The sequence below is a fragment of the Aspergillus piperis genome (genome assembly GCF_003184755.1).
Source record: "Aspergillus piperis CBS 112811 unplaced genomic scaffold BO85scaffold_2, whole genome shotgun sequence".
In the NCBI taxonomy this organism is placed as follows: Eukaryota; Fungi; Ascomycota; class Eurotiomycetes; order Eurotiales; family Aspergillaceae; genus Aspergillus; species Aspergillus piperis.
In genome coordinates, this window is record NW_020291592.1 from 3,008,234 (window position 1) to 3,035,799 (window position 27,566).

General features: G+C 51.3%; 13 protein-coding genes and 2 non-coding genes across 15 annotated transcripts; 9 read left to right on the top strand and 6 right to left on the bottom strand.

Annotated features, from left to right (window-relative positions):
- Positions 1 to 3: 3 nt before the first annotated feature.
- Positions 4 to 2,375, bottom strand: BO85DRAFT_445882 (tRNA (guanine26-N2)-dimethyltransferase). The gene has a single exon (XM_025659373.1). It carries the CDS (start codon positions 2,147 to 2,149, stop codon positions 77 to 79), a length of 2,073 nt encoding a protein of 690 aa, XP_025520377.1. The 5' UTR covers positions 2,150 to 2,375; the 3' UTR covers positions 4 to 76.
- Positions 2,376 to 2,445: 70 nt separating this feature from the next.
- Positions 2,446 to 4,065, bottom strand: BO85DRAFT_390064 (MCP1 family protein). The gene is made up of 2 exons (XM_025656758.1): positions 3,582 to 4,065; positions 2,446 to 3,495 (listed from the first exon to the last, which is right to left on the bottom strand). Exons 1-2 carry the CDS (start codon positions 3,814 to 3,816, stop codon positions 2,708 to 2,710), a joined length of 1,023 nt encoding a protein of 340 aa, XP_025520378.1. The 5' UTR covers positions 3,817 to 4,065; the 3' UTR covers positions 2,446 to 2,707.
- Positions 4,066 to 4,236: 171 nt separating this feature from the next.
- Positions 4,237 to 5,601, top strand: BO85DRAFT_466156 (putative C2H2 finger domain protein). The gene is made up of 2 exons (XM_025662112.1): positions 4,237 to 4,499; positions 4,589 to 5,601. Exons 1-2 carry the CDS (start codon positions 4,455 to 4,457, stop codon positions 5,207 to 5,209), a joined length of 666 nt encoding a protein of 221 aa, XP_025520379.1. The 5' UTR covers positions 4,237 to 4,454; the 3' UTR covers positions 5,210 to 5,601.
- A 136-nt stretch (positions 5,602 to 5,737) lies between these two features.
- Positions 5,738 to 7,096, bottom strand: BO85DRAFT_362252 (pyruvate dehydrogenase (acetyl-transferring) subunit E1 beta; the record flags this gene model as incomplete). Its single annotated transcript, XM_025655619.1, has 4 exons — positions 5,738 to 6,209; positions 6,277 to 6,563; positions 6,656 to 6,779; positions 6,855 to 7,096. The coding sequence occupies 4 exons, from the start codon at positions 7,094 to 7,096 to the stop codon at positions 5,738 to 5,740; spliced, it is 1,125 nt and encodes a 374-aa protein (XP_025520380.1).
- Positions 7,097 to 7,438: 342 nt separating this feature from the next.
- Positions 7,439 to 9,976, top strand: BO85DRAFT_445886 (metallophosphoesterase family protein). The gene is made up of 2 exons (XM_025659374.1): positions 7,439 to 8,000; positions 8,064 to 9,976. The coding sequence occupies exons 1-2, from the start codon at positions 7,801 to 7,803 to the stop codon at positions 9,757 to 9,759; spliced, it is 1,896 nt and encodes a 631-aa protein (XP_025520381.1). The 5' UTR covers positions 7,439 to 7,800; the 3' UTR covers positions 9,760 to 9,976.
- Positions 9,897 to 11,699, bottom strand: BO85DRAFT_413720 (enoyl-[acyl-carrier-protein] reductase). The gene is made up of 2 exons (XM_025657619.1): positions 11,198 to 11,699; positions 9,897 to 11,114 (listed from the first exon to the last, which is right to left on the bottom strand). The coding sequence occupies exons 1-2, from the start codon at positions 11,425 to 11,427 to the stop codon at positions 10,073 to 10,075; spliced, it is 1,272 nt and encodes a 423-aa protein (XP_025520382.1). The 5' UTR covers positions 11,428 to 11,699; the 3' UTR covers positions 9,897 to 10,072.
- Positions 11,700 to 11,921: 222 nt separating this feature from the next.
- Positions 11,922 to 13,790, top strand: BO85DRAFT_466162 (glutamyl-tRNA(Gln) amidotransferase subunit HER2). The gene is made up of 4 exons (XM_025662113.1): positions 11,922 to 12,101; positions 12,173 to 12,497; positions 12,574 to 12,749; positions 12,822 to 13,790. The coding sequence occupies exons 1-4, from the start codon at positions 11,963 to 11,965 to the stop codon at positions 13,694 to 13,696; spliced, it is 1,515 nt and encodes a 504-aa protein (XP_025520383.1). The 5' UTR covers positions 11,922 to 11,962; the 3' UTR covers positions 13,697 to 13,790.
- An 87-nt stretch (positions 13,791 to 13,877) lies between these two features.
- Positions 13,878 to 16,146, bottom strand: BO85DRAFT_136966 (SPRY domain-containing protein). The gene has a single exon (XM_025654039.1). It carries the CDS (start codon positions 15,911 to 15,913, stop codon positions 14,060 to 14,062), a length of 1,854 nt encoding a protein of 617 aa, XP_025520384.1. The 5' UTR covers positions 15,914 to 16,146; the 3' UTR covers positions 13,878 to 14,059.
- On the bottom strand, positions 16,011 to 16,497 carry BO85DRAFT_136977 (uncharacterized protein). The gene is made up of 2 exons (XM_025654040.1): positions 16,422 to 16,497; positions 16,011 to 16,354 (listed from the first exon to the last, which is right to left on the bottom strand). The coding sequence occupies exon 2, from the start codon at positions 16,349 to 16,351 to the stop codon at positions 16,109 to 16,111; it is 243 nt and encodes an 80-aa protein (XP_025520385.1). The 5' UTR covers positions 16,352 to 16,354; positions 16,422 to 16,497; the 3' UTR covers positions 16,011 to 16,108.
- A 478-nt stretch (positions 16,498 to 16,975) lies between these two features.
- BO85DRAFT_456406 (snoRNA-binding rRNA-processing protein ENP1) lies at positions 16,976 to 18,575 on the top strand (the record flags this gene model as incomplete). Its single annotated transcript, XM_025661437.1, has 3 exons — positions 16,976 to 17,344; positions 17,408 to 17,655; positions 17,711 to 18,575. 3 exons carry the CDS (start codon positions 16,976 to 16,978, stop codon positions 18,573 to 18,575), a joined length of 1,482 nt encoding a protein of 493 aa, XP_025520386.1.
- A 1,849-nt stretch (positions 18,576 to 20,424) lies between these two features.
- Positions 20,425 to 22,115, top strand: hacA (transcription factor HAC1). The gene is made up of 2 exons (XM_025662114.1): positions 20,425 to 20,867; positions 20,929 to 22,115. The coding sequence occupies exons 1-2, from the start codon at positions 20,662 to 20,664 to the stop codon at positions 22,028 to 22,030; spliced, it is 1,308 nt and encodes a 435-aa protein (XP_025520387.1). The 5' UTR covers positions 20,425 to 20,661; the 3' UTR covers positions 22,031 to 22,115.
- Positions 22,116 to 22,404: 289 nt separating this feature from the next.
- On the top strand, positions 22,405 to 23,411 carry BO85DRAFT_137005 (putative SNF7 family protein Fti1/Did2). Its single transcript, XM_025654041.1, has 2 exons — positions 22,405 to 22,564; positions 22,685 to 23,411. Exons 1-2 carry the CDS (start codon positions 22,520 to 22,522, stop codon positions 23,273 to 23,275), a joined length of 636 nt encoding a protein of 211 aa, XP_025520388.1. The 5' UTR covers positions 22,405 to 22,519; the 3' UTR covers positions 23,276 to 23,411.
- A 571-nt stretch (positions 23,412 to 23,982) lies between these two features.
- Positions 23,983 to 24,055, top strand: BO85DRAFT_t31. Its single transcript has one exon. It is a non-coding gene; the product is annotated as a tRNA-Lys (tRNA).
- A 22-nt stretch (positions 24,056 to 24,077) lies between these two features.
- On the top strand, positions 24,078 to 24,150 carry BO85DRAFT_t32. Its single transcript has one exon. It is a non-coding gene; the product is annotated as a tRNA-Lys (tRNA).
- A 410-nt stretch (positions 24,151 to 24,560) lies between these two features.
- On the top strand, positions 24,561 to 27,481 carry BO85DRAFT_456409 (uncharacterized protein; the record flags this gene model as incomplete). The annotated part of the gene is made up of 7 exons (XM_025661438.1): positions 24,561 to 24,751; positions 24,809 to 25,303; positions 25,365 to 25,889; positions 26,312 to 26,450; positions 26,508 to 26,584; positions 26,639 to 26,712; positions 26,781 to 27,481. 7 exons carry the CDS (start codon positions 24,561 to 24,563, stop codon positions 27,479 to 27,481), a joined length of 2,202 nt encoding a protein of 733 aa, XP_025520389.1.
- Positions 27,482 to 27,566: the final 85 nt, after the last annotated feature.

Consider the following 27,566-nt stretch of genomic DNA (forward strand, 5'->3'; position numbering starts at 1 on the left):
CAATGACAATTGAAGTGCAGTTATGATGGATGATAGCTATCTACAACTACACTAGATAAATGCGCAATTCAGTGTTCTACTTGCCTCCGGATGCTCGGCTCAAAGGACCCCAGTTCTCACGAGGATTTATCTGGTACCGCACCAGCCGCTTCTTGGCCGTCTCCCTGCCCAATGCCTCATCGAATACAACCTCCAGCGTGCTAGGGTGCGGTCTGCCTGTACCATTGGGACTACGGGGAGGCTTTGTGTCCTGGGGGCCCTTCTGCGTTGTTCCCGGCTGTTCACGCTGGGGATCAGATTCTCTTCTCTTCCTTCCAAACGCTTGACGAGCACCGGAGCGATACAAGGCAGCTTCAATCTTGGTAACCATATCTTTGACATCCTTTGCCTCTTCTGCGACTGCCTGAAGCTCGGTCTTGAGAAGTGCCAGAGACGGGTCTTCCCCCTCACAGCCTTGAACGTTCTCCCGGCTCTTGGACATAATGACAGCGCCGGGACTACCGGGCTTGAGGGCGCCTTCTCTGATGGGAGACTTCTGCCTCACCCATTCCCTCATTATCTCCCAGATCACCTCCCAAGGAGCATCGGTACGAATTGTATTCGGTCTGGCGTGGCTACGGGTTGACCGGTAGCCTAGGTGTCGAATAGCCCCACGCATGGCATCAATGGAAATCGTGGATGTATGCAAGACTTTGGATAAGGCGCTGAGACTGAAGTAGAAGGGGTATTCTTCCCGGGCGGCGGGGTCGAGCCGTGGGATGATTGCAGAATACTCGTTCACAGGGATATCCCCACCGACTGTGCCAGTAGGTGTCTGGTTGGCTTCGTCACTAGGAATTTCTAGATTCAGGTCTTCTTCCATTGCTGTGGTCAACATTCCCTCGATCCGGTCAATGGTATGATACACGTCCCTATCTGCCTGGGGAAGCATATCAAGGATCCTGCGGATGAAGTGAGCATTATGAAGAGGACCAGCCCACATAGGACCGCTGAGGTGAGTCCTAGAGCCACAATGGCCACAACGACTATCTGCTACCGGACCCTGAGCGAAGCCGAAGTGATAGAACGGATTTCCTTTCTTGTCCAGCTTCTGTTTCGTCTGGGTTATAGGCTGAGTCGACCAAGCGCCACAGCCAGCATCGCAGTTGTAGACCATCATCATGTTTCCAGATATATACTTGACTTCAGCTGGGGAGCGATGGACACGGACGAATACTCGAGCATAAAAATCGATCGATAGGGACAGAAGCGGCTCAATCGCGAGTCCATATTTCGCAGCGGAGGCTGCAAGCCCGTGCAGAATGAGACGCAGGCCACCTTCGTGGCAATGCGGTCCTTTCACTGGAATTCCGCCATATAGGGCGAACGACTTCTCGGGATACCCGTACGAGGCCCAGACACCTGCATCGGTACAGGTCACACAAAGAAGGCCGCCATCCTTGACACCCTGGACCGCAGCATCCATGAACGGTGCAGCAGAGCCGTAAGGGTCCAGATCAATCACGTCGAATTTTCCTAGGTGGTTCTCGACAGTTGGGGTGTTGGCTTGTTGGTTTAAGAGACTGTACATGTAAGCGCGCGCATCCCCGGTGTTAGGACGGATCTTTTCGCCGAGACTATTGTATTTGATGTTCGTCTTCATGGATTCAATTGCCGAGGGTGACAGATCGTTTGCGACGACGCAAGAGGTGAAAGGTATCTCCGAAGCATATCGCAGGGCACGCAGACCCGTAGCCGAGAGGGCGTCTAAAATCGTAAAAGACGGCGCCGTGTCCTGGTCTGCCTGCTGTGCTGTAGTCGGATTCCCTTGGCCTTGATTCTGATCTTCCGTTTGTTCCTTGACATCGACCTCTTCTCTCTTGCGCTTCTTGCCCTTCGCTAAGTCGCTCGCCGCAGCCTTTTGCTTCCTCTTCTCGGCCTTCTGTTTCTTCAGGGCCAGCAAATGCTCCCCATATGCGCGAATGGCAAGGACACTAAGGTCCCGGTTGAACTGTTGGATAGGGTTGTAGAAGACTGATTGCGATTGCTCGTCAGCTTTGCGATCCCTTTTCGTACCGGGAGCCTGAGCCGGGGGGTTCAGAATGTACGCCAATCCTTCCTTCACTGCTCTGTACTCAGTGCCGTCATACTGTATCAATTGTTCAGCCATCTCCGCAGCCGATGAGCGGGTAGAGTAGACTCGGCGGAGTGGCGGGCGTTGTTGGAATCCTAGGGCGGTGCAGCGGGCAATTGCGCGATGGCTGCGGAGTCTAAACTGGACTGAGAGGGCACGATAAAGGACACCAAGGTGTGGGCTCATGGACCCGGACTTTGGAAATTGACCTGGTGGTGACTTGGCTATGGGCTAGGCAATAGATGAACAGCAAGCAAGTCCTTCGTCTTTTCTGCTTGTCGGGAAACTTTTTTTTTGACTTCCGCCCGCCAACCTTTCCGATCAGCTAAGCACGGACCAACTCCCTACTATCTAATCACATAAATGTCATAACTATAAACTCAATTCATTCCCCTCTTCACATTCTATCAGAGCTGTCATTAACATTAATTCTTGCTTCTTGCTTATTATACAATCATATCGGCCGTTATTCCCGTCCTTGAAGTATTATGTGTCGAAGCACTAACCGCTAGACCAAGAATGATATACTGCGTCTAGTCAGCCAGGCGACGGAGAGATATGTTCCCCAAACTATGTTTGTCCGAATCAATTGGGTCAGAGCCAGGACCCAATAACGGGGACCTGGCTATAAATTTCATTCCATCCCTTGGCCTCCCAGCCATAACCTTGCCCCGTTCGCCCGATGATGCCCAGGGCGCCTGCAAGCCATATGGATGCTCCCACCGCGGCAATGCCGTTGACCGTCCACCACATCTTCCTCTGTCGGCGGATTCGTTGCTCATTTTCCGAGGCTCCCAGATAACCCTCTAGGGAGCCCTTTTTTCGGTCACGTTCTTTCCGGACCGTTGTCACTCTCCAGCCCATCCATGCAGCCCAGCCGCCGACGAAGTGCCACACCCCAACGGCGACGAATAACAGATAGTATAGATTCCAGAGTGCGGGGGCCCGTGCAAAGCCGTGGGCCACATAACCCAGCCCGACTCCTGAGCTTCCCCCATCGACCATTAACGGAGTGATGCGGTTGACGAGCACATGGGCGCCAAGTAACGGAACCAACGAATATCCTAACCGAGCTTGGAGACTCATCCGAGGCCAAAACGTCAACGAGTGTCTCTGTGACCTTGTCTCGGCACCATAGAGTCGTGCCCGCCGTGCGGAACGAATGTTGCGCAAAGCAATTCCGGACGCAATATGAATCAGAACAGGCGCAGTCAGGACGAGATGTTCGAGGCCCGGAGATTGATAGACGGGTCTGGTGAGAAGTAGGAAGCTCTCGCTATCGGGTACGGATCGAGTAGCCAGAGGGATGAGAGAGGTATTGACCCAATGCAATGCAAGGAATAGGGTTGGTGGATACGTCGAGTATCGTTGGAAGGCAGACACTGGAGATATTGAGGTCATTGTTAGCTCCTAGGAACAACGTATATTCTTGCCATTATCACAATAGCTTGCATATACTTAGCCATACACCATGAATCCCAACTGTGTCCGCGAAGACCTAACTTGAGCGATGAGAACCGACCACCCCCGGCGATGGGCTCGCGTGCCGATGGCGGACTTGGTTCTCTGGGGAAGTATTCACCAGATTCGAGGTCTGGAAACTCATCTTGGACTGGCGATGGGTCTAATTCTTGCATTGAGAATATGGAGCGCGTTTCGATATCCTCTGGTTTGGATGGCATGCTTTCTTTTGAGGCAGCCATGGCTCAAAAAACAGCACCGGGCCACCAGGTGCTATGTTATATATGTCCACGCCAGGAGCCAGAATTAGGGCTGGTCAGCTATTCCAATCAAACCGGCTGCGATGGGGGTTGTCTGGATTCAGAGCATGGTCGTTTGAACAATAATTCCTCGCTGTGATTTGGGGCAGCAGGTTTCCTTGAAACTTGATCTCATCGACACTTTCTTGGTAAAGAACTGCTAGGCGATGATCCTCCGTATTAGAGGCTTCATGATTGGCCCGTTATGGTCGACCTCCGTAGTCACGGTATTGCACCGGTATTGACGGTATCTAATCGAACCCCAGTTCAAGCTCCTCTTCCGCGGGCGGTGGTTTTCATTCGGCAGAAAGTATCAACCTCAACGCGCAGTCGCTGATAGATGTATTGCTACCTAACAAGTTACGACAATCAGAGGCTCAAACCATCACCGCTCAGCGAGCAAGCAGCAAATCCGCAAACCCGTACATACGCTCTTTCGCTGTCCGCGACAAAACCCTTTGCAAGTGTATCTGCGTACTTCTCATAGAACGATGGCGCCTGCAAGTGCCCAGATTCCGAACATCTCCCCTATTGAAGTTATATATCTTCATAGCAACAAGTTCCCAAATCTTAGCTGACCAATGCGTCTACATACACAGCGAGGCTTTACCAATCCCACTCCCAAGGTGCGATTCAGGGCTTAGTTTCAAGGAGCTTGAGGGACGTAAAGACCCGTGCTTTCATGCTAACTCAGGACCACCGCATCTCAAACTAGACCGAATCTGCGCGTTCCGCTCTGAGCTCCTTCACCTGCACGCTCTGCAACAAGTCTTACTCTCGCCATCCAGAATACGAGGCCCATATTTCTTCATATGACCATCAACACCGCAAGCGTCTCCAAGACCTCAAGCAGTTATCCCGGGACCCCAATGCCGCCGAGAAGGCCAGAAGAGCCGAACGGAAGGCCGACGCCGAGGCCGGGTTAAGAGTCATCGACACACCCAAAGCTGCATCAGTATCTACTACGGGAACGGGATCTGGAGCAGGTGGAAGTACAGGGGGCGGGGGAGGGTTTAAAAAGGGAGGGTTCAAAAGTTCCTTTACCACTGTGAAAGGACCTGTGGCTCCTGCAGCTCCCACGAAGAAAAACGTCCTAGGCGGTGACGATGATGACAATGAAATTCCAGAAGCAGATGATGCGATTCTGCGGCGCGCTCGGAGCCAATCGACGAAACGCGAAAATATGCAGGTTGATCAGGCGGAGAGCGATACTGATGAAGAGTACGACGGGGATGGGGGTATGAATGGGGTGTATTACAATCCTCGAAATCCCACCGGTTGTTCCCCTGCGTGTGCTGGTGCTAGGAACGTTCCTCTAGAGACTTCCTTTGTCTGAAACGAGCATCATGCGGAGCACAGTACGGATGTGGCGATCACACCGACTATGTACTGTGACGTCAAATGGCCGATCACTATCCCAATTTCCTTCCTAATGACTTGATGCGTCCAATACGTATGTGGATGATGCTATCCAGAAACGAGACATTGCAAGCATGGAGGTGGTTTCTCAACCGTCTCTCTCCTTAGCCGAGGGTCGATGATCTGGTAATAGCAACGGCACCGGAGGAGCAGACCCGAATTCATCGCGGGCTCGTTTGTGGTGGCACACGCCAATAGGAACAAAGCCAGATGCGATTATGAGAACATGCTACGGAAATATACAACCATGCCCGAGCACATTAGCTTCTAGAAATGCAGAATAACGTTGATTGTGTTGTATAGTCGTACAAAATCCAAGGAAGTAGGAGAGCGAGGTAATATGAGGGAAAAGGAGAAATGGCTGTAACAATGATAGGGTACTAGACACATGATTTTATTAATTCAGTTTTTCTTCACCGTCGGTTCATATACAACGGCTCATCCTTTACAGGCGCAAGAGCTTGGCAGCCTGGCTGACGATGGTGTCCTCCTGGGGGAAGCTCATGTTCTCGAGACCAACGGCGTAGGGGGTGGGGACCTCGGCACCAGTAACACGGACGGCGGGAGCAGTCAGGTAGTCGAAACCGTATTCCATGGAGAGAGCGAGGATCTCGGAGGAGACACCGAACATGGGGAAACCGGACTCGACGCACATGATGCGACCGGTCTTCTTGAGCGACTGGACGATAGTCTCAACGTCGAGGGGCTTGACGGAACGAAGGTTGATGACCTCAGCATCAACACCGTACTTCTGCTTCAGCTCAGCGGCAGCGTTGAGCGACTGTCCAACACAGCGGGAGAGAGTGACGATGGTCAAGTCCTTTCCGGGGCGCTCAATCTTGGCCTTGCCAATAGGAAGAACAAAGTCATCCTTCTGAGCGGCCTCGCTCATGGGGAAGGCCTGACCGTACAGCAGCCTATGCAAGAATTGTCAGACTCAAAAACATTCCACAGATACTCCGATACTTGCACGGGGCTACGTACTCGTTCTCAAGGACAACAACGGGGTTAGGGTCGCGGATGGCAGCCTTCAGCAGACCCTTGGCATCCTCCGAGCTCCAGGGAGCCACAACCTTCAGACCAGGGATACTGCCGTACCAAGCAGAGTAGTCCTGGGAGTGCTGGGCGGCAACACCAGCGGCGAAACCGTTCGGTCCACGGAAAGTGATGTTGCAGGGCTGGATACCACCAGACATGTAGTGGGTCTTGGCGGCAGAGTTGATGATCTGATCGATAGCCTGCATGGCGAAGTTGAAGGTCATGAACTCGCACTAGAGATCGGACAGCAGGTCTTAGTATATTGTGCATTTTCCCTCTGATAAACGTTGAACTTCCAGAGGTAACAGCAGATCGAGGAACTTACAATGGGGTGCAGTCCAGCAAGAGCAGCACCGACGGCGAGACCACAGAAACCGGCTTCCGTGATGGGGGTGTCAATGACCCGTTTGGGACCGAAGCGGTCCAACAGACCCCTCGTTACCTTGTAACTATAATAGTAGAGCGAGTTCAGATATGCGATCCATGGACTGCAGCCAATTCAGACGAGGGACAGGGTGCCATACGCTCCGTTGTACTGCGCAACCTCCTCTCCAAGAATGAAAGTCTTCTTGTTGCTCTCCAGCTCCTCGGCGAGCGCCTCGTTCAGAGCATCACGAACAGTGACCTCCTTGGTACCAGATTCCGTAGCATATCCCCGGAAGCGCAGGATTGAGGGCGCGCATGCGGTCTGAGGGCGAAGGGGAGCCGAAGTAAGGCGCGAAGAAAGCAGACGAGCTGCTGGGCGGAAAAGTCGGGGAGCAGCCATGGCCGGACTGTGAGATATATAATATAAGAAGAAGGAAGGGGAGAAAAAAAAGCAAGAGTAGAGGAAAGGAGAATTACTTCACGGAAATACCGGTCTGTTGGACAATTGGTATCAAAGGAAGAAAGAACAGCCGATGGGGAGGCTCGTCACTCTTTTTCGGGGGTTCGGGGAATCTTTTTCGTCGACGAGGTTTCGGCGGAAGGTTGGTTTTTGGTGAGAAGCTTCGAAGGGACTTGTTGGGCTTAGCGCTGACTAAGCCGTGTTGCGGTTTTGCTCTTTCCTGACGGTCTCACCGGTCGCCTCCTTCCGTAGCCTCCGTTTTGTCTCTCTCTCGCTCTTTCCCTCTCTCCCTGGCGTCTCGTCGGGATCTTTCCCTCCGATAAGCACTTCTGGGTCCCCCCTTCCTATCTATCTGAACTATTCCGTTTATTTAGTTAGCGCCTATCCGTGATAAGCTTGGTGTCGGTGCGTAAACCATCAAGGTACTTACTCACTTATCCATCTACCACCACGGATGTTGCATGGCTAACTGATCCGACTCTCTTTCCATCCTTCTCATGATTAGAGAGAGAGAGTTTACTTGCGCGTGTCATTCATTACATTAATTGCTCCTTGTCGGTCAATATCCCTGCTTCGTATTTAGATATCCAATCCACAATATCTGCTATCATTCTTCTCAATATCATCCCTAAGGGAGCATGAGCATGAGCATGTTCAGCAGCTACTATATGCTCTTCTCTACATTAGTGACCTTTCTTCTATTCTTTATACCCTCCTTCGTTTATGCTGTACAACCGACTGCGCCCAAGCCCATCGAGGCTCCATTGCGTGACCTGAAATGGGGCCAGCTCAATTTCCTTCACACCACAGATACTCATGGCTGGTTAGCTGGTCATTTACAAGAGTATGGCGCTGAAGTCTTCTTCGGAGCCATTCCCAGGCCTTACTGATTTCCAAACCCTTATAGACCCTCGTACTCCGCTGACTGGGGTGACTATATCTCCTTCGCTACCCGCATGCGCGAGAAGGCAGAGTCTATGGGTGTCGATCTACTAGTCATTGATACCGGCGATAGAGTGGAAGGAAATGGACTTTATGACTCTTCAGACCCCAAAGGCATCTACATCTCTAAAATTCTGCGAGAGCAGCATATCGACTTGATGTCATCGGGCAATCATGAGCTGTACAAGGAATCCACAGCATCAGCTGAGTTCTTTACCACTGCACTCAATTTCGCCGGACACTATCTTGCATCAAACATAGACTTCTATGACCCACGGACAAACGCTTTCAGGCCATTGGCACCTCGCTTTACGAAGATCGTCACCAAGCAATTGGGCATCCGCATCGTGGCCTTTGGATTTCTCTTCGACTTCAAAGGAAATGCTAACAACACTGTCGTGCGGCCTGTGAGGGAGACGATAAAGGAGGCATGGTTTCAGGAAGCTATCAGGGACCATGAGGTGGACCTCTTCTTGGTAATCGGTCATGCCCCTGTACATTCGGAGGAGTATTGGGACATATGGCGAGAAATCAGATCTCTTCGCTGGAGTACACCCATCCAATTCTTTGGCGGTCATTATCACATCCGTGACTACGCAAAGTATGATCGGATGTCCTACGGCTTGGCCAGCGGTCGCTTCATGGAAACGATCGGTTTTATGTCCATTAGTGGCCTCCCGACCCACCGTCAGCCCGGACTGTCCGCCTTAGCGTCCTCCCTGTGGCCATGGGACCGTTTCCATTTCAATCGGAAATATATCGATAATAACTTATTGTCATTCTACCATCACACTGGCCTGGATGAGACCACGTTCCCAACGGAACATGGACAGAACGTTTCCCAACTCATTGCGGAATCCCGGAGCGCTCTTCAGCTGGATGAAGTGTACGGGTGTGCTCCTCGCGATCTGTTCATGTTTCAAGCGAAATATCCAGGTGAGGGTAATATTTATACCTGGCTGGAGACTGAAGTGCTACCCGTATCCGTGAGAGATGAATCTCGTGCTGGGAAGCCAGCCGTTGTTATAGTCAACACCGGTGCCATCCGCTTTGACATCTTTAAGGGTTCTTTTACGAAGGATAATACATATATTGTCTCCCCATTCACAAGCGGCTTTCGTTATGTGAAAGATATCCCTTACTCCCGAGCCTACCGTCTCGCCGATGTGCTAAACCGGGGACCGGGAATCTTGACTGAGGGCGACCAATTAGACAATTTGACTTGGCAGCTTGCTCCCCCTGACCAATCAGCGTATACCCGTGGTGTATTTGGCAGCAGTGGTAGCCGATCAAGCGCTGGCTTCCTTACCAACCAAGTCCCATTTCTGAGTGGTGGAGATGCCGAGCCTGACCTAATTCCCGGATACACTACCCATGATGATGGAGGCAAAGATGGCGATGACACCATTCACTCGCCGATCGACTTCTTCCGGGTGCCGAATGTTATCAGGGGAACACCTCGTTGGGCTGCATCTGAACCCCCGGAGATAGTAGACCTGGTCTATATTGATTTCATCGAGTCTAACGTGGCTGCAGTGGCCCCATACGCTGGTATTGATGCAGATTTTTCTCGCGACAGCGACGTCTATATGCCAAATACAACATTGACCGGCTTGATAGAGGACTGGATAAGAGGAAACTGGCCCTGCGAGCAGGTATGAGCGTTCACCGGGAATCGCCTTTCAGTTGGTGGCTGGCGTATACATGCAAATTGTGCAATGACGGCCAACAGGCCACTATTTCCTTAGATGTGTTCTTACTACCAGCGCACAAGCAATGAAACTAGCTGAGTTTTTAGATAGAGAATACTAGTGGGTATGTGGGGTCTTCCCACTTGACTGGTAGAAATAGCTATGGATAAATTGTACTAGCTATCCATCAACCGAAGTCGTTCGAGCCAAGAAAGCGTAATGTACAGATTCGGATTTATCGAAACACGAAACACCCGAGTGAGAAGATGAGCTTTTGGCTAGTTCATTCCTGTTCCTCGTACCTGAGCAAGCCCTTGCCGCTGCGGTAACCGCTGAGGGTTTCCTGCACGCCTGCTACAAGCTCGGAGCCCTCCGTGTCCCATTTCCATTTGAACTCCTCAACGGGGATATCCTTAAACCTACCAGCCCGTGTCAGCTGCAGTACATCATTGATGGTGTTTTCCTTCAGCTGCGGATTCTTGTCGCCCCATTTGCTAACCCAGAAGCCATCGAAAACGAGGTTCTTGAAGATCAACAATCCCGACGGCAGAGAAACTGGCTGCTTCGACATGGCCCCGTAGGTGACCAGATGCGAACCTGGTGCGAGTGTTTTTGCCAGTGCGGTGGCACTCTTTCCACCCACACAGTTCAAAGCGAGGCGGATGGGCTCCTTCCCCTTGCGCGTGAGCTCATGTACAACGTTCCTGAATTCCCCTGAAAGCAACTCGGCCTCTGTGACCACCGCAGTCGCACCGAGATCTGTGAGTTCTTTCTTCAGAGCTTCTGTCCCCTCTGGAGTCTTCCGTTCCCGGACGACATTGAGGGTCTTGATACCCCACTCTCGTGCAAGCTGAATAGCAGCGCGTCCAACACCACTGTTTGCCCCATTCTGGATCAACCAGTGCTCTCCGGCACGCATCCAGTCCCAGTCGCAAAAATCTTTGATCATGCGGTAAGCTGTTACTGGGTTGACACTAACCGTGCTGATCTGAAGTGGGGTCAAGCCGTCCTTGTTTTCAATTTTGATCAACTGCGATTCATCCAGCTGAGCATGAGTGCGCCAGGTGCCCTGTCCAGTCTGTTTCATGACAACCCAGTCACCCTTGCTGAGGTTTTTCACTCCAGAGCCGGTGGACAAAACCTCGAATGCGCCCTCATTTCCAGCGACGGCGGCCGGCTCCTGCGTACCGAGTGTCGATTGGAACGGTGGCTTGCTCGGGTATACACCCTGGATCTGATTTACGTCGGCAGGATTCAGCGGCGCAGCGAGCAGGCGGAGATTAACTTGAGTACCATGGGGCGCGGAGATGGAGTGCTTGTGAAGCCTGGATGACTGTCAGATACCTTGTCCCATTGTGCAATAGCCGGGTCGCGGAAATGTAGGATCCGACGCGGTGCGAGGACTTACTGCAGGACGTCCTTGGGCTCCCCGTAGCGCGAGTAGATGAGAGCCTTCGATTGCGTATACCCGTAGACCGAAATCCATCTTTTACCCCCAATCTGAGTATGAGGATATGCTCCTTGCAATTGGCGCTTGCTCACTGAGGCTAATTGCGATGCAGCTCCAATTCTGATGGAGCACGCAGCGTGGCTTCCGGAAGCCCTCACCGCGGACCGAATCATACCCCCAGACATCATTGTAACCACAGTATACTGGTATAGTCAGATTAGTCTGGTGAGATGAGAGAGAAGGTGAAGTCTCCACGACGATGCGGTCGCGAGGAAATTCCTGATGACGTCGTCCCTGCAGCCCTCGGGCCGACGGAGATGAAGACGCCGATTCGGGTATTCATTTTGGCCCTCTGGATTGACAGAGGAGGGGGATGAGGTCTGTCCTTGGATATTTACAGACAATCGTAAACACAGATGCAAGGGACATTGCTACCAAGACTAACCCATGTCATTCTTGAGTGTGCGGCAGTGAGTTTTGGTCCTTGTTTACTATACGTCAAGTCCCTACTCAGCAGGCGCTGGAGCTTCGAGAAGCTCTCGAGTACCAGTATGGTACCGTACAGTATGATACCATGGAGAGAAAGCACTCACCGCCCTGTCTCGTTCACCGCCCGCGGGGATGTCCGCCGCATACAATCAATCGATCAATGAATCGATCAGTTTTCTAGAAAGCTTCCATTGTCTGGGTGGTAACCCTTTTTGTATAGAGCTACACCCCTCAATGTCGCTCTTGCGCGAAGCCGAGAAGTGCTTGGCTAATCAGGGCTCTCATGCGGCTCTAAATGCGCTAATCACCACTCTACATCAGTCAGGGCAATGGTTGGAACGTGTGAGAGATGCGGATGCGCGGCGCACCCGGGGTGAGTATGAAGGCTGCATTGCAACCAATCCTCGCTTTCTTCAGAGCTAACAAACTCGTTTCGCCAACTAGGGACGCCCAAATCCGAGGTAGACGGCCTGTTGGTCGCCGTTAAGGACAATATATGCACACGCGATCTTCCAACAACATGCGCTTCAAACGCTCTGGATAAATTCGTCAGTCCGTTCAACGCGACAGTTGTTCAACAATTGGAAGACGCAGGTGCCGTCGTGGCCGGCAAAGCCAATCTCGACGAATTCGGAATGGGATCCCACTCTATACATTCGAACTTTGGTCCTGTCAAAAGCTCGCGCCGTGACCTGCATGCCGAGTATCTCTCGGCCGGTGGTAGTTCGGGTGGAAGTGCGGTTGCTGTTGCGACAGCCCAATGTTATGCGTATGTAACTCTCCGGATCCGCCTTGAATCATAGGGCTAGGAACGGCTTGGCTTAACATTGCTGGAATATTTATAGAGCGTTGGGTACTGATACAGGCGGCTCCGTGCGATTGCCCGCCGCATATACGGGAACAGTCGGCTTCAAGCCTTCTTATGGGCTAGTTTCTCGCTGGGGAGTGGTTGCGTACGCCAACTCACTGGACACGGTCGGAGTACTGGGAAGAGACGTGGCCAGCGTTCGCCGTGTCTTCGGTATGTCTTGACTTTGTCGGATTCCTCCTGTCTCGCTGCGTCTCGACTTGCTAACCCGTGCTCGTAACATAGGCGTGGTGAACCAACATGATTCACGCGACCCCACTAACCTTTCTCCCTCCAGTCGGTCGCGGCTAGATTCACATCTTAGGATGCCTGCCTTGGCGTCTCGGACAAACTCTCCCCTGAGGATAGGAGTTCCAGTCGAGTACAACATATCAGAGTTGTCTCCATCTGCGCGACATGCGTGGTCTCGCTCGCTGGCCCATTTGCAGCGACAGGGCCACAGCATCCAAACGGTCTCCCTTCCAACGACTAAACTCGCGTTGTCGGCATACTATGTACTCGCGCCTGCTGAGGCATCCTCCAACCTGGCCAAGTATGATGGCGTCAGGTACGGGAGCCGCCCTGAAGCACCAGATGGGAATGCATCGTCAGAAAGTTATCTATATGCGAAAACACGAGGTGAAGGTTTCGGCTCCGAAGTCAAGAGACGGATCCTGCTCGGGGCATTTAGCCTAAGCGCTGATGCTATGGATAACTACTTTATTCAAGCACAGCGGGTTCGCCGCCTTGTTCAACATGATTTTAACACCGCGTTCAGGGCACGTCAACCCCTGATTTCTTCGCAACTGGGATCAAAGTCGGATTCTGCAGACGCCAGTGTTGACGTTCTCATTTGCCCAACAGCGCCGTCATCACCACCACGCATTTCAAGCCTTATCGGACCCGATGCGACAGCTTCGCCCTTGGAGGCATATACGAATGATGTTTTTACTGTACCTGCTAGTCTGGCAGGCCTTCCGGCCATATCTGTACCGGTCACTACAGAAAGCGCTGGTGATGCCGAGGATGGAGATTTGGCTGGAATCCAGGTCATTGGTCAGTACGGTGATGATGAGCTTGTGTTAAAGGTTGCCGAGATGCTCGAGGGCAGGCACCTATGAAAAAACTTTTGTCTCCATAAATGCGAATACCCAGACTCCATTCATAGACGTCTATATGTATACAGATTAAAATGTATAAACTAAAGAAATTCTGCGCCAGTAACTCCCAAGAGGTGTCGCTGTTAGTTTGTATAAAACCTTGTAAACTGAGATGTGCTCGGGATTCGGAGCGCAAAGAAAAGGAAACTATTGCAGACTAGTAAATCATGTAAAGTCGTGATATAATTCTACCAGCCCCGTAACGTGCCTTGGTCACGGGTCGATCATTCCAACACCGACCTCCCTAAGGCAAAGCCGGTGTAGTAGATTGGGTTAGGGATGCTAGACGTAATCACAGTGGCCGAGGCGTTGAAGGTATGGCGTTCAAGACATCTCAACATCTCCATCTCCAGTTGGCGCGTCGGGTATTGTAGTCTGAGGTGCCTCTGGGACCGTGGCATCGGCGCTCGTGGTGTCTTCGAGCGTGGTCTGGCCTGAATCTAGGTCCATCACACTTCCGGCTTCGTTGCCATTGCCAGCGGGATTAGCAGCAGCCTCGGTTTGACCGTCGGCAACTGGAGGAATAGCGGACTCATAAGCCGCACTGACACCACCTTTCAACACCTCGGAGCCACCAACTGCCCCAGTTCCAGAGCCATCGATCTCTGCATTGTTGACAACGTTGCCATCTACTCCGCCCCAGACGCACATCGCCTCAACCTCGTCCACGATATCTGCAATTATGTCCTCAACTATTTGCTCATTGAATCGTTCGCCAATCCCCCGAATTGGCTCGCCGTTGTCTGTATGAGATGGCGGGCCCACCCACCATGGCCCCTCAAAGCGGCATTCAACCGCGCCTCCGCCGTAGCAGCTGACAGCGGGATAATAACCGATCATTCCATCATCTGCATTCTCGCGCTCACCGATGCCCAAGTTATTCGTGCCATTGGCGAGTCGGCTAGCCGGTGGTAAGAAAGCATACAATTCTTCGAAAGGAGTGCCCATCTTTACACCGTTCTTGTATATTGTGATGCTTGAACCGGGTAGAGTCCGCAAGGATGCATCCTCAGCATTGAACGGAGATGGAGGCCCAAACGTAGGTGTTTCTTTGAGGTTAAATGCGTAATCGCGTAGCTGTTTTGTTGGAAACACGTTCGATTGTTGCCAACAAAAGTCTGATTTATAGTGGAAAGGAATGCGGTCACGGACTATATTCGTGACTGACGGGGCTTCTGAGCTTGGTGTTGAAACCTCGCCATCCGCACCTGACTCATAAGTTCCCTCTACAACTTTCTTGTGAAGAGAGAGTGGCGGGAGGGTGATTAGTAGGCCGATAACATCTCCCTCACGAATGGATTCGCCTTTTGGAAAGAAGTACTCGCACCGCATCCGATTGACAACCTCGCCATTCACATCACGAATACCGTATCCATAACAGTCGACGCCAACATTGGCATCAAGGTCTGCCTCCCTTCGTGCGAAACCGAGACGTACATGTCCCCTGGACGGTAAACTTCCATTGCTATTTGAAGAGGGAGTCGATGAATTATTCATGACACCACTGACGATGCGCGCTTCGTAGTAATAAGATCCCTCGCGCGCGCAGACATTAGCGCGTGCAGTATGCCAAGGCTCGTTAGAAGTAACTGCGAGAGCGTCTTTACTGAAAAGTATGGCAGCTGGAGAGTCTTCGAAGCTGAAGCGGGCGTGGTAAGGCTGAACATCAGTCTGGCGGTATTTGATATGCGGAAAGCTGGGGTCAGCTATGGCGTAGCTATAACGAAATCCATTCTTGTTGGTGAGCTTATCGACGATCTCAAAGAAGTCCCAGCTCTGACCGATAACGTCTGATGTTTTTCGGTTGACAAAATTCAGCTGCCGGGGTTGTGGGGGTAACAAATCGGATGAGCGAGGCTCTGCCAGCAAAAGAGGCCTTAGTATGCTGAGATCTGAGCTGGGAAGTGCAGTGTTTTGGACAGCAACTGCTCGCTTCTTCGGTGGCATGCTTTCCTGATCCAGACCCTTGGCCTCACGCTTTTTGCGGCTGTCACGTTTGGTACGCTTTGACTTCAATCCATCGGCTTGTGCAGGGGCATTGCTTGCAGGTATAGGAGAAGACCTCGCATTAGAATCGGGTAAGGAACCGGCGAAAAATGGTGTTCCTCCAGGAGGCAAGATCGGAGAGTTCAGATTAGACGAAGGTGCAGAAGACCCAGCCGGTTGTGTGGAAGCCATTGTTGATCGACTCGAAAAATGCAATGTTAGGTGCAAGAGTTTATAGGCCCGGGGCAATATCAGATAGGATAGACGTCAGTATGGAATACTTGTTGATGGGAACCCAACAGTCCGGTGTAGGTTGCGCGTATGACTCGGTATCGGCAACGACAGGGAAAAGCCAGTCAGATATACTGTTACCACAGCTTTGTCGAATCAAATGTACAGGTCTCGGAGGGGAGCGACTCTATCAAGAGTGACCAGAAGTCTCGATATACGATGAGCGGAGGTGATGTTACAGTTTCCAGGATAACCCGGGGTCGCAATAACGCCTGTTAAAGAGTAGCAGAAGGTCAGAATTAAATATGAATCAGACTCGATCCAGAGCCGTCTTTGTATTCTCATTGTGGGTGTCGGAGATGAGCCTCCACGGGATATTGAAGGTGCCATATGTACCATGCCCTGGACACCACATAGAAAGTTGGAGATGATGAACGCGGAAGTGGGTTCGGAGTGGCCTGGGACTTACCACAAGGGCTGCTGGTCGACACGACTTAGATTAGCCAGTTGTAGTTATGAGATAGACCGCATTCAGTTTATTAGGCAGTCGTATAAGGTCAAATAGTCGTTGATTGAACTCTTCTTGCAAGCTTCAAGGCCCGTCCTGCATCACATGCCTGTTGTTTATGCGCAAGTTGCATGCGACGAGCGGAAAGCAATCTTGTCGCCGATTAAAGGCGGTGAGCTACAGTATTGCCGGCAGGCGTCGAGGGCCAAGTGGTGCCTCGAGATAAGAGGGGTAAAGGCGGTAGAAGATATCATCCAATAAGAGATAGCATGCATAAAGCGGTGAGGTCTGACTCCGCTTTGGCGACGCCAAAAAAAAGAGCTCGACAAAAAATTTGAATCACATGACCTGGAAATTTACACACATTTTCTTGGAGGTTGATACCCGAGAGAGAGACGATCCACGTTCGCAGTGCCTATTATCCGGTGATTAGGTGGATTCGGTGCTCGCTGGAGCCTTTTGATATCATATAAACCTCGGCTTCTAAGACACACATCCAAAGGGGCCCCGTCACCATGCCCAAGGCAACATCCTCTCGCTCCGCCGCCGGCCGCCGGCACAATCCTCTAGCTGAGGATTATATGACTGCTGGTCATCTGAGAACTCAATCGGCCAAAAAGTCCAGTCGCAAGTCTCGTGAGGGAGACGAACAAGAAGATGGGGAGCGCTTCGTTGATGCGAAGATGTCCCGGAAGATCCTGCAAATCGGACAGGAACTGGCTGATGAGGATGCTGAAGAACAAAGAGCCACAGCAGGCGCTGCTGCTAATATGACGAACGCAGCCTTTGATTTTGAGTCTCGCCTGGAAGGTGATGAGGCCTTTTCCGATGACGAAAAGTTCCAAGACGACCAATGGGACGACGAAGAGGAAATTGAGGAAGTTGTATGTCACTGGAATCTTTTCTTCAAAAATCTCTGGGAACCCTTTTGCTGATATATCGATTAGGAGGTCGACCCCGATGACCTTGATATGTTCAACAAGTTCATTCCTGCAGGCGACGAAGACCCGATATTCAACCCCAGTGGACCCGAAGCCGAAGGTCAGACTAGGAACCTAGCCGATCTTATTCTGGAGAAGATCGCGGAACATGAAGCGAAGCAGGGCGGAGAGAGCGGCGGGCCCTTCATTCAGGGTGGTGGATTACCGGAGGATGCTGTTCAAATACCCGCGAAAGCGGTAGAGGTATATGAAAAGTGAGTACGGATTGCGCCGTGTTGCGGTTCACGCAAGGCTAATCGAAAATCAAAGGGTTGGCATGATACTTTCTCGCTACAAATCTGGACCTCTTCCGAAGCCCTTCAAGATCCTTCCTTCCGTGCCCAACTGGCCCACCCTTCTCGATATTACACGGCCTGAGTCTTGGACGGCCAATGCTGTCTATGCCGGTACCAGAATTTTCATTTCGTCGAAGCCAGCAGTCGCACAGGAGTTCATCGCGACAGTGCTCCTTGACCGTGTCCGGGAGGAAATTCACGAGACCAAGAAGCTCAATGTCCACACCTACAATGCGTTGAAGAAAGCGCTATACAAGCCCGCCTGTTTCTTCAAGGGCCTACTCTTCCCCTTGGTGTCGAGCGGAACCTGCACACTACGAGAAGCCCACATTGTCTCTTCCGTCATTGCACGTGTCTCTATTCCGGTCTTGCACTCAGCTGCAGCATTACTCCGCATGTGTGATCTCGCTGCTGAACAGTCGTTGCGCTCTTTGGAAAGTACCGGTGCAGTGAACATGTTCATTCGCGTTTTCCTGGAGAAGAAGTATGCGCTTCCCTACAAGGTGATTGACGCCCTCGTCTTCCATTTCCTGCGCTTCCGTGCTACCGACAATGATGCCATGATGACCGATGGATCCCGTGAAGCCAACAAGGTTTACAAGCTTCCTGTCCTTTGGCACCAGTCTCTGCTGGTGTTTGCGCAACGCTACCGCAATGATATCACCGAGGATCAGCGTGAGGCGCTTTTGGATTTGCTTTTGGTCCGTGGACACAAGGATATCGGACCCGAGGTCAGGCGGGAACTGCTGGCAGGTAGAGGACGAGGTGTGGTTGCACCAGACCCGGAGAACCAAGGTGCTATTGATGCCGGTGATGATACGATGGATGTCACGTTATAGACGAAATGCTGCGGGACCGCGTTAGGAGTGTAAACTGGGAGGCGAGACGAGGTGCCCCCCGGTGACTTCGAAAAATTTGCATCTTGCTATGATTCAATCACGAGTCGTGACCGGCATGGGCGTTATTTTTGGGCTATTGAGTTGTTACATCCATTTCTTTTGTTTCTTAGGCACATATTATTCCCACGGTTACACATGAGTTTGGCAGCTAGGTGCTCTCACTTGAGCACAGTAAACGGTAGATAAAGAATCAACCCCTCTGGATAGAAAACGAGGGGGTGAACACAATTTGTTGTTACGTACAGCATTGTTTTCATAAGCGCATGCCACCATTCATTCATATATCATTCCTACGTTCCGACGGAGTGCAACAAAGCGCGAAGGGGGCGGCCCCAAACCTGACAGGGCTGTAGGATTTCTAGAAGCGTTATTAATTAATTAAGTACGAGATGCTTTTTGCTCCCTCTCCCCCACTCCCCCTGTCTCTCGATAAGTGTCTATATTCAATATTGCATCGGAGCTAAGATCAATCTAACGGCGAAGGGAGACCGTCGGACTTAATTATTTAGATATCAGACCATGACCCGAATAGTACTGTGTATGCGCATTGCGCAATAATTAGCCCGTCGAGGGTGACCCCCGTGTTTCTGGTACATTCCACCCGCTAACCTAGTCGGTCAAGGAATGCGGGAAATTGAATAACAAGTTCCAGACCCCAAGGATACCGGCGCTCCAATGATTTTCCCTGCCACGCCCACAACATTAGAAGCCCCCTTCTGGCCCCATCTTTCACACCTCCGTCTCTAAGAATGGCACCACGGTGGATCAAGTTCCACGGATTCACTTTGTCTTATCACCAATGAACTGCGCCAACAACGTTCTTTGCCCCCTGGAGACTCTTCAACTTAGCCCTGGATGCCACACTCAAAAGGGGTGCACAATAAGAGTCCAGACGCGTTCACACAAGGATGGTAATTGATGATAACATCAATGAAAATTAAAGCCTCCCCGATCGAAAAACAGTTATGACTACACACTACACACAAAAGAGCGAAAGCAAAGGCTGTATGTAATACAGAATAGAACTGCTATCTACTAAAGCTTGCGGATTCAATTGCCGGACGAAGTAAGACATCGGCGGGGGTCGTGTTCAAATAGAGGCAGTGCGAGAGATAAAAATGGCACAGGCATCATCGGAAGAATAATCACCGTGGGGAATTGGGCTAGAACAAAGTGGAATGGAGTAAAGTCCGTCAATCATCAATCTAGTATCTACGTACCTACCTCCAAGGTATCTACGGAGTATGATCCGCAAGATTGCGAGTTGAGACCACAAGAGGGGCGCAGGGAGCCACCGGGGGAGGGTTCCACCTTTGAGAGCGAGACTTGTCGCAGGTAAAGAGGCCTTTGAGACGGAAGGTGTGAAAGATGGGGCCAGAAGGGGGCTTCCAATGTTGTGGCAGGGGGAAACACACTGGGGGTGTCCCCTCTCTCCCTTCGCAGTCCCTCCCCTCCCGAGCATTTGGCTTACAGAACGTACTGTCTAAAGTTACGGGGAACCATGGTGCCTGGAGTATTTACCGTACGGTCATTTGGGGCGCAAAGGGGCACATTCACCCAACCGGACATTGCACAGGGGCGTAATGGGTCCGTAACGGTTACCGGAACTTGGCTGACGACGATGACTCCGCCCCCTTACTTGCAGGGAGGCGGCCTGATCTGACCACGTTGGCCTTTTAAAGAGTCGCTCACTCCCCCAGCTCTCACAGTCGATCAGGAAATCGTCCTCACTCTCGTCCTTTTATTCTTTCTTGGTTATTGAGGACACCTGTCCTTCTTGGCCCAATCCCTCTTGTTGTCTGGTACACTTGACCCCAGGCACCACTTGGCCAGGCCTGGCCCCCCCCAGCTTCCCCCGTTATGACACCGTGGCCTGTGTTCCTGTGACACGGGCAAGCAGACCTCCTCCACAACAAGCTGTGTCGACCTACATCACCGTCCTCCCTTGCAGTGCGGTTTAAGATAAGGCTCATAGTAATCTGATTGATCCACAATCAAAGATCAATCACCTGTCACGCTTGCAATAATGGAAGAAGCATTCTCTCCAGTCGACTCCCTCGCCGGCTCCCCGACGCCTGAGTTGCCATTGCTGACAGTGTCCCCGGCGGACACGTCGCTTGATGACTCGTCGATGCAGGCAGGGGAGACCAAAGCCGAAGAGAAGAAGCCTGTGAAGAAGAGAAAGTCATGGGGCCAGGAATTGCCTGTCCCGAAGACTAACTTGCCTCCGAGGTAAGACATTCATATTCATATACAACTATATCTATTCACCTGATGCTAATTTGATAACAAGAAAACGGGCCAAGACTGAAGATGAGAAAGAGCAACGTCGTATCGAGCGCGTCCTTCGTAATCGTGCGGCAGCACAAACATCACGCGAGCGCAAGAGGCTCGAAATGGAGAAGTTGGAAAATGAGAAGATTCAGATGGAACAGCAGAACCAGTTCCTTCTGCAACGACTATCCCAGATGGAAGCCGAGAACAATCGCTTGAACCAACAAGTCGCTCAACTATCGGCTGAGGTCCGGGGCTCCCGCGGCAACACTCCCAAGCCCGGCTCCCCTGTCTCCGCTTCTCCTACTCTCACCCCCACCCTGTTCAAACAAGAGCGCGACGAAATCCCTCTTGAACGGATTCCTTTCCCCACACCCTCTATCACCGACTACTCCCCTACCTTGAGGCCTTCCACTCTGGCTGAGTCCTCCGACGTGACACAACATCCTGCAGCGGTGTTGTGCGACCTGCAGTGTCCGTCGCTGGACTCGAAGGAGAAGGAAGTGCCCTCTCTCTCTTTGACGTCGGCTCAAACCCTGAACCTCACGCTGCCGATGATCTTGCAGCTCCTCTTTCTGACGATGACTTCCACCGCCTATTCAACGTTGATTCACCCGTTGGGTCAGATTCTTCAGTCCTTGAAGACGGGTTCGCCTTTGACGTTCTCGACGGAGGAGATCTATCAGCATTTCCATTTGATTCTATGGTTGATTTCGACCCCGAATCTGTTGGCTTCGAAGGCATCGAGCCGCCCCACGGTCTTCCGGATGAGACTTCTCGCCAGACTTCTAGCGTGCAACCCAGCCTTGGCGCGTCCACTTCGCGATGCGACGGGCAGGGCATTGCAGCTGGCTGTTAGCGAGCAGTTTCGCCAGGGAGATGCATCGGCTATCGATGGTAACGGAGTCCAATGGAGCTGGGAGTTCTTGTTGACCTTGGCGTGGACGATAGACCTACTCGAAAAGCCGGGACGACGCAAACGAATCTTGAGCGGTTTGAAATCAGCGAAAACTGGACGGCGAAGTAATATTGGCAAGTCTCAAAGGAGTACACGGAGTTCATGGAGTTCACGAAGCACCCAAGAGGCGTTGACGTCTCTCCTGATGGGCAAGCATTGTTGAGGTTCCGGCTGTAAATTATCATAAATTCTCATAATTCTTTTTTAGATTTTCAATACAGCAGTCAATGGTCTGCTCATTATTTTTCCTTTCGCTTCTTGTCACCTGTCGGTGACTCGGAATATTAGTCTGATCCCGTTGGGTTTGCAAATAGCTGAGCACCGTAGTATTGTAGGTACCACATCAATTCTTTAGGCATCAGCGGTAATACTTTTACTGCCATTATTGTCAACTGTAGTCGGCATGCAGGTTGGAGTGGCATCTCCGCGCGCAGCGGATACGGCGATCGGGATGACGTTGCCACGCAGTCCCCCGCCCTCCCATCTAGACTGTGACTGTCTGTCCACTGGGGCTGAATGTTGCCTCCCGCTCCCTATCTTTTGACCCCAAACTTCCTATCTCTTCCATGCGCCCAAGCCTCACTTTTTGCCTAGATACCCTTTTTGTGCCCACTCTATTTTTCGTCACCTGTTCCTTCAGTCCTAGAACAAAATGGTTCGGAAGGATCCTATCTTTGAAGCCCGCACCAATGTCAAGGTAAGCGGTGCCCCGTTATTCCCCCTCTCTGCGGCAACATTTCAGCGTTTGCCCGCTTATCAACGCTCCCTTGTCTGAGTCATTGTCAGTTGGCTGATTTTATTATTGTCCATCTTTTAGCTACACTCTAATCGACTGAAAAAGGAGGCCGCCCGTGCGGAAGCGACCTTTAAATCCGAGAAAGCTAAGGCCGACAAGGCCATGAAAAACCGCGAATTTCAGATCGCCCGCATCCATGCCGCTTCTGCCGTACGAGAAAAACGCAGACAGGTGACCCTCAAGGCGGAGGCTGCTAGAGCAGATGTTATTATCAACGAGCTCAAGGCTGCGCAGAGCACTCGGGACACGTCTCGAACGCTTGCATTGGCATCACGGGGCTTGGATGCTGCTTCCAAGAGTGTAAATCTTGAGAGCTTGGTTTCCCATGCGAACAATTTCCTGGCGCGCTCCGAAGATTTCAAGATTGCTAGCAGTGCGATCGAGGATGTTGCGCAAGGGATCTCTATGCAGGAGAATGGCGCAGAGGGTGAAGCTGATGTGGATCGCCTGATGGAGCAACTTGCTGATGACGCTGGGGTGGATCTCCGGATGGCGTTGGAGCAGGATGCTGCTGCTGCTCCTAAGGAGGAGGTTAAGGCTCCGAAACAAGTTGACACTGAAGTTGAGGATGGTTTGGATGCTAGGCTACGAGCTCTCAGGGCGACCAACTGAATTTTGAACTACTTCGTTTCTATCGTCCTCTACTGTCACGTTAACTTTGGCCTTGTACTTGTTGATATGCTTTCGGATTCGGCGAACTATTGGGGTAACTAACAGCGCGTTGGGTATTTTTAGGGTTGAGGTTCAGTTACTCTTGAGAGTATATTGTTCTGTGGGCGCTCATGACTATATGGTCCATCATCATGCTATGCTTTACATGCTTTGTGGGTTCTTGCAACCTCTTTCGTTACATGCCCGTGAAAATGGCACTTGCTGCATACATTCATCCCTTGCCATGCATTTGAAGGATTCCCAAATGGTCGATCTTATAAGAGAGACGCACTTTATCTCTGCACAGATACTGTTCGAGTGGTATAGATATCTTTCCTAGTATGTCATTTTTGGTCCTTTCTTGAATTGGTACGTTTCTTCCATGCACGTGCTCTATTTTCTGTGCATGGAGAATTATGGAGCATTGGTGCAAGGAGAATATGTCTTTTATCCATACGCTCATCGTGGGGTACCATCGTCTATTCAAGACAAGAGTTTCAAGGAGCACTGACATGGTCAGTTTGTAGGATTATGGCCGCTAGTTAACAATACATATTCAAATGGTGCATAGAGGAAATCCTCAGTAGGCGCAGCATCATACTTCATTGCCCCTTCACGGCTGTCGTAGACTCATAGATTCTAAATAAATACCTGTATTCAACGAGCAAGCCCGGCTAGCTCAATCGGTAGAGCGTGAGACTCTTAATCTCAAGGCTGCGGGTTCGAGCCCCGCGTTGGGCTGTTCAACTTCCTCTTTCCCTTTGCCCGGCTAGCTCAATCGGTAGAGCGTGAGACTCTTAATCTCAAGGCTGCGGGTTCGAGCCCCGCGTTGGGCTTTCCTTTTTTTACCCATCAATCACAAAGTGTGTTCACCACCCGGCTAACATGACTTGTCCTTCATTTTTCTTCTTCCACCCGTCTTTTGCTATGCTTGTTTGTACCTTGTGCTCCCAATTCAGTCGACCTCTCGTAGGCCTTCTTACAGTTCTAGCATAGCTGAAACACTTTTCCAAGACCACAGCCGTTTCCTTCCGGATGTTGTTCCGCCGCTGTCTATGAATGCCGCGTAAAATATGTTTCCGTGATCGTCATTTATCAGCCAGTGAGCCACTTTTGATCCGGGCCGTGTCATCTTCATGAGCCGGTAGTATGTTTCCAAGACCCCGCCACGAACGTTGGGATAGCGAGAAGGCTATACCCCATAACCACAAAGCTGCTTGAGTTAAATTAACCCTTGTAACAGGCGATGGATAGCTCCGCTGCGTTGGATCCCAACAAAGCATCTCATGGTCGACAAGCCGCCTGCTTGAATTGTAGGAAAAGCAAGGTCCGGTGCAATCGAGGCCAGGATGATGCGTCGTGTAGCAGATGCAAACAGGCAAACGTTGAATGCATCATCCCCAGTCACCATGTCGGTAGACAGAAAGGGGTCAAAAAGTACGCGTTAAACGCATTGATCTTTCAAGGGCCCCCAAGCTGACATGGTGAAATTAGCAAACGCAAAGGCCTTGAAAAAGCATTACATCAGATTGAACAGGCCATAAAAAGACCGAGGAGTGATGCGTCAGGGTCCGAGGCAGCCCAGAAGCTCATATCTGACCTTCAAGAGATGCTCAGCAATACACGCGAACAGCAGTTACATAGCGAGGCAGACGACCAGTCCGAAGATTTTGACCGGTCCTATACGTACCATTCGCCCCGGGATAATATCGACGATAATCTGTCTCTAGATGATGCAGAGAATCCTTTGCAACTACTCGCACGTGCATCTGATCTACAGCTATCGCCGACCGAGGTGCGTGGTGCACACAAATGGCCACCTTCAACAATTCAAGCATCAGGCATGCTGCAGAACAGCACCGAAGGAAGCGACCCTGCCGCGCAATCATATTTTGTTCCTATCAGGGCAAGTCTAGATGTTGGCCCGGATATAGACCCCATCGACATCGGTCTTGTAACTCCGAGTGAAGCTGAGTCGCTCTTCTCTTTGTATGCCCAGGCTGCGTTGACTGAATTTGTGCCTTCATAGCTTACTTACCATTGATGCCAGCTTTTATCAGAACCTCGCACATACTCGATGGGGCCTTGATCCCCTGGTCCATACTGTCTCGTTTGTGCGGACCCAATCCGCATTTCTATTCACCTCTATCATGGCCGCAGCTGCATTGTTCTTGCCATCTGCTACAGCACTGTCGAAGCGGCTATCTAGACACTGCAAGACACTGGCCCAGAATGTCATTGTTCGACGCCACAGATCTGTTGAGATCGTCCTGGCCTTCATGGTAAACGTTCCATGGATGGAGCCAGGTAGTTGCTTAGGAGATGACGATACATGTTCCTACATTGCCATGGCTCTAGCTGTTGCTTTAGATCTTTCGTTGAACAAGATTGTGCTTCCATCATCTAGCTTTGAGCCGAGTCTACTTAGGAGACTCGCCAAGGCCGAGACTATCGATGCAAAGAGAGCTCTATACATGGACCGATTCGATGGCGTAGAGCCGACATCTGCATGGGGCCGACGACTTCTTCGAAGGCGTGAGAGAACTTGGATAGCGCTGTTTGTTCTCGAAAGAGGGTAAGCATTTCACCAGAAGCTCTGCTATTATACCTGTGAGGCACTACTACCACATCAGCCAGGTTCCTCCATACCACACTTCCCTCATGGCACACCCTGCTGCCTACTTCGAAGGGTAATGCTTTCTCTTATAGAATATTTCTCTTAGTACAGGCAGAGGCCCTTCCATCTTCCTGATAGAGATATTTACCTATCTGAAGTACGAAATACTGCATCGGGCTTGAAATTAACCAAAAGTACAGATAATAGAGCTTCTGCCCGTACTAAGAGAAAAGCCTTATAAGCAGAAAGTCTTACCCTTCTTCAAGATGGGCGGCAGGTTGTGACACGAGTGAAGTGTGATGTAGAGGACGCCTGGCTGGAGTGGCGGTAGCATCTTCCTTATACATGGGTGTAGCACCCGTCTAACCTTTGGCTTGCAGTGTATGTTTAGCTCGCGGACGAAGCTATACAGTTCCTTCGACAGCCCTTATAAACCACTGCGATAAGTGGCATGTGTCCGATTCTGCAGACTCGCGCGATGGCCCGATGAACTCGATGGCTGTCCTCAGACGGAACCTGGTAAGTACACTGGCGGTTTCAAGCGTACGAAAGGACCTTTTTGACCGGAGCGAATAGGATGGTCTCTTCCTGAGAGTAAAAGCCAATTGCGATAGTCACCAGGTCACAGATGCCGGGTCTGAGGTAGCGCAATCGTACGTGTGCATCCCACATGTTGTGGACACGCGAATAACTCACGGTGTTCCCAGGATCAAGAATATGATTGAAAGCTTCTACGACCAGTGGTATGAGATATGGGCACCTGAGATAGGGGAAGGTCACTGTAAGTCCCTCGTAGGGGTGTGGCAGGCTCGCATCAACCCATTGTACAAACGGCTAATCTACATCAAGCACGCTCCCTTCCACCCTATGTGGAGATTCTTGTAACGCATACGAGGTTATCGACATATGGTGGTGTTATCAATCACCCTACAGCACCCGTGGAAGTCAAAAGATTCTTTCGTGCCGCCGGCCTATCTTCTGCACTAAATGTCTTGAGAGCAGCTATACAAGGAGAGGCGCGATTGAAGTCTATGCCTAACAACACAGTCATCATGATATCCTTTGCTGCATGCTCAGCACTTAGTCTTAGCGTCATGCCAGAAGACAGCAGGTCTAGTTTGGCGCCAAGTGTTCATAATCTGATCGAGGAAACTGCAGGGGTCCTCGAGCGTATCGGAGCTACTACCCGCCATAGAAACGGCGCCTCTGTTCTCTATGGGCGCTTTTTGAGGGCGCTTGTCAGACGCGCTCCTGTAAGCGCAGGCTCCCAGAACGGACCGCGGGGCTTGGTCGAAACTGGGGCCCTACAACCTCCGCCAGACTTGGATGGGTATTGCCCAGTGGCTTCCGGGACACAGCCATCCTCGATACCGTCGTCTTTTATATGGCCTGAACCACTCAGATTTTCTGCCATGTCCGATGACCAGATCATAGACGCAGTGAACCGGGCTGGCACTGCATTTGGGACAACTGTGCCTGACGTCCCACTGGATGACCTAATGACTTGGGACTGGTTCGACGTCGGAAATGCGGCAGATTTTGGCTTCTGAATGGGTGGAAGCTTGCGCGCAGATCGGTGGCTACGCGTATCGATGAATGATCTCATTTCTGGTTCCGATCCGAAGGGTCCTGGGA

Coding starts and splice junctions, on each gene's coding strand:
- hacA (XM_025662114.1), top strand. CDS start 20,662: ATGGAAGAAGCATTCTCTCCAGTCGACTCCCTCGCCGGCTCCCCGACG. Junction 20,868..20,928: donor AAGACTAACTTGCCTCCGAG/GTAAGACATTCA, acceptor TTTGATAACAAG/AAAACGGGCCAAGACTGAAG.
- BO85DRAFT_445882 (XM_025659373.1), bottom strand. CDS start 2,149: ATGGCTGAACAATTGATACAGTATGACGGCACTGAGTACAGAGCAGTG.
- BO85DRAFT_390064 (XM_025656758.1), bottom strand. CDS start 3,816: ATGGCTGCCTCAAAAGAAAGCATGCCATCCAAACCAGAGGATATCGAA. Junction 3,496..3,581: donor ACACAGTTGGGATTCATGGT/GTATGGCTAAGT, acceptor CAATATCTCCAG/TGTCTGCCTTCCAACGATAC.
- BO85DRAFT_413720 (XM_025657619.1), bottom strand. CDS start 11,427: ATGATGTCTGGGGGTATGATTCGGTCCGCGGTGAGGGCTTCCGGAAGC. Junction 11,115..11,197: donor GAGCCCAAGGACGTCCTGCA/GTAAGTCCTCGC, acceptor ACAGTCATCCAG/GCTTCACAAGCACTCCATCT.
- BO85DRAFT_136977 (XM_025654040.1), bottom strand. CDS start 16,351: ATGGTACATATGGCACCTTCAATATCCCGTGGAGGCTCATCTCCGACA.
- BO85DRAFT_466156 (XM_025662112.1), top strand. CDS start 4,455: ATGCGTCTACATACACAGCGAGGCTTTACCAATCCCACTCCCAAG. Junction 4,500..4,588: donor TTACCAATCCCACTCCCAAG/GTGCGATTCAGG, acceptor ATCTCAAACTAG/ACCGAATCTGCGCGTTCCGC.
- BO85DRAFT_445886 (XM_025659374.1), top strand. CDS start 7,801: ATGAGCATGTTCAGCAGCTACTATATGCTCTTCTCTACATTAGTGACC. Junction 8,001..8,063: donor TTAGCTGGTCATTTACAAGA/GTATGGCGCTGA, acceptor AAACCCTTATAG/ACCCTCGTACTCCGCTGACT.
- BO85DRAFT_136966 (XM_025654039.1), bottom strand. CDS start 15,913: ATGGCTTCCACACAACCGGCTGGGTCTTCTGCACCTTCGTCTAATCTG.
- BO85DRAFT_466162 (XM_025662113.1), top strand. CDS start 11,963: ATGTCGCTCTTGCGCGAAGCCGAGAAGTGCTTGGCTAATCAGGGCTCT. Junction 12,102..12,172: donor GGATGCGCGGCGCACCCGGG/GTGAGTATGAAG, acceptor TTCGCCAACTAG/GGACGCCCAAATCCGAGGTA. Junction 12,750..12,821: donor CAGCGTTCGCCGTGTCTTCG/GTATGTCTTGAC, acceptor CTCGTAACATAG/GCGTGGTGAACCAACATGAT.
- BO85DRAFT_137005 (XM_025654041.1), top strand. CDS start 22,520: ATGGTTCGGAAGGATCCTATCTTTGAAGCCCGCACCAATGTCAAG. Junction 22,565..22,684: donor AAGCCCGCACCAATGTCAAG/GTAAGCGGTGCC, acceptor TCCATCTTTTAG/CTACACTCTAATCGACTGAA.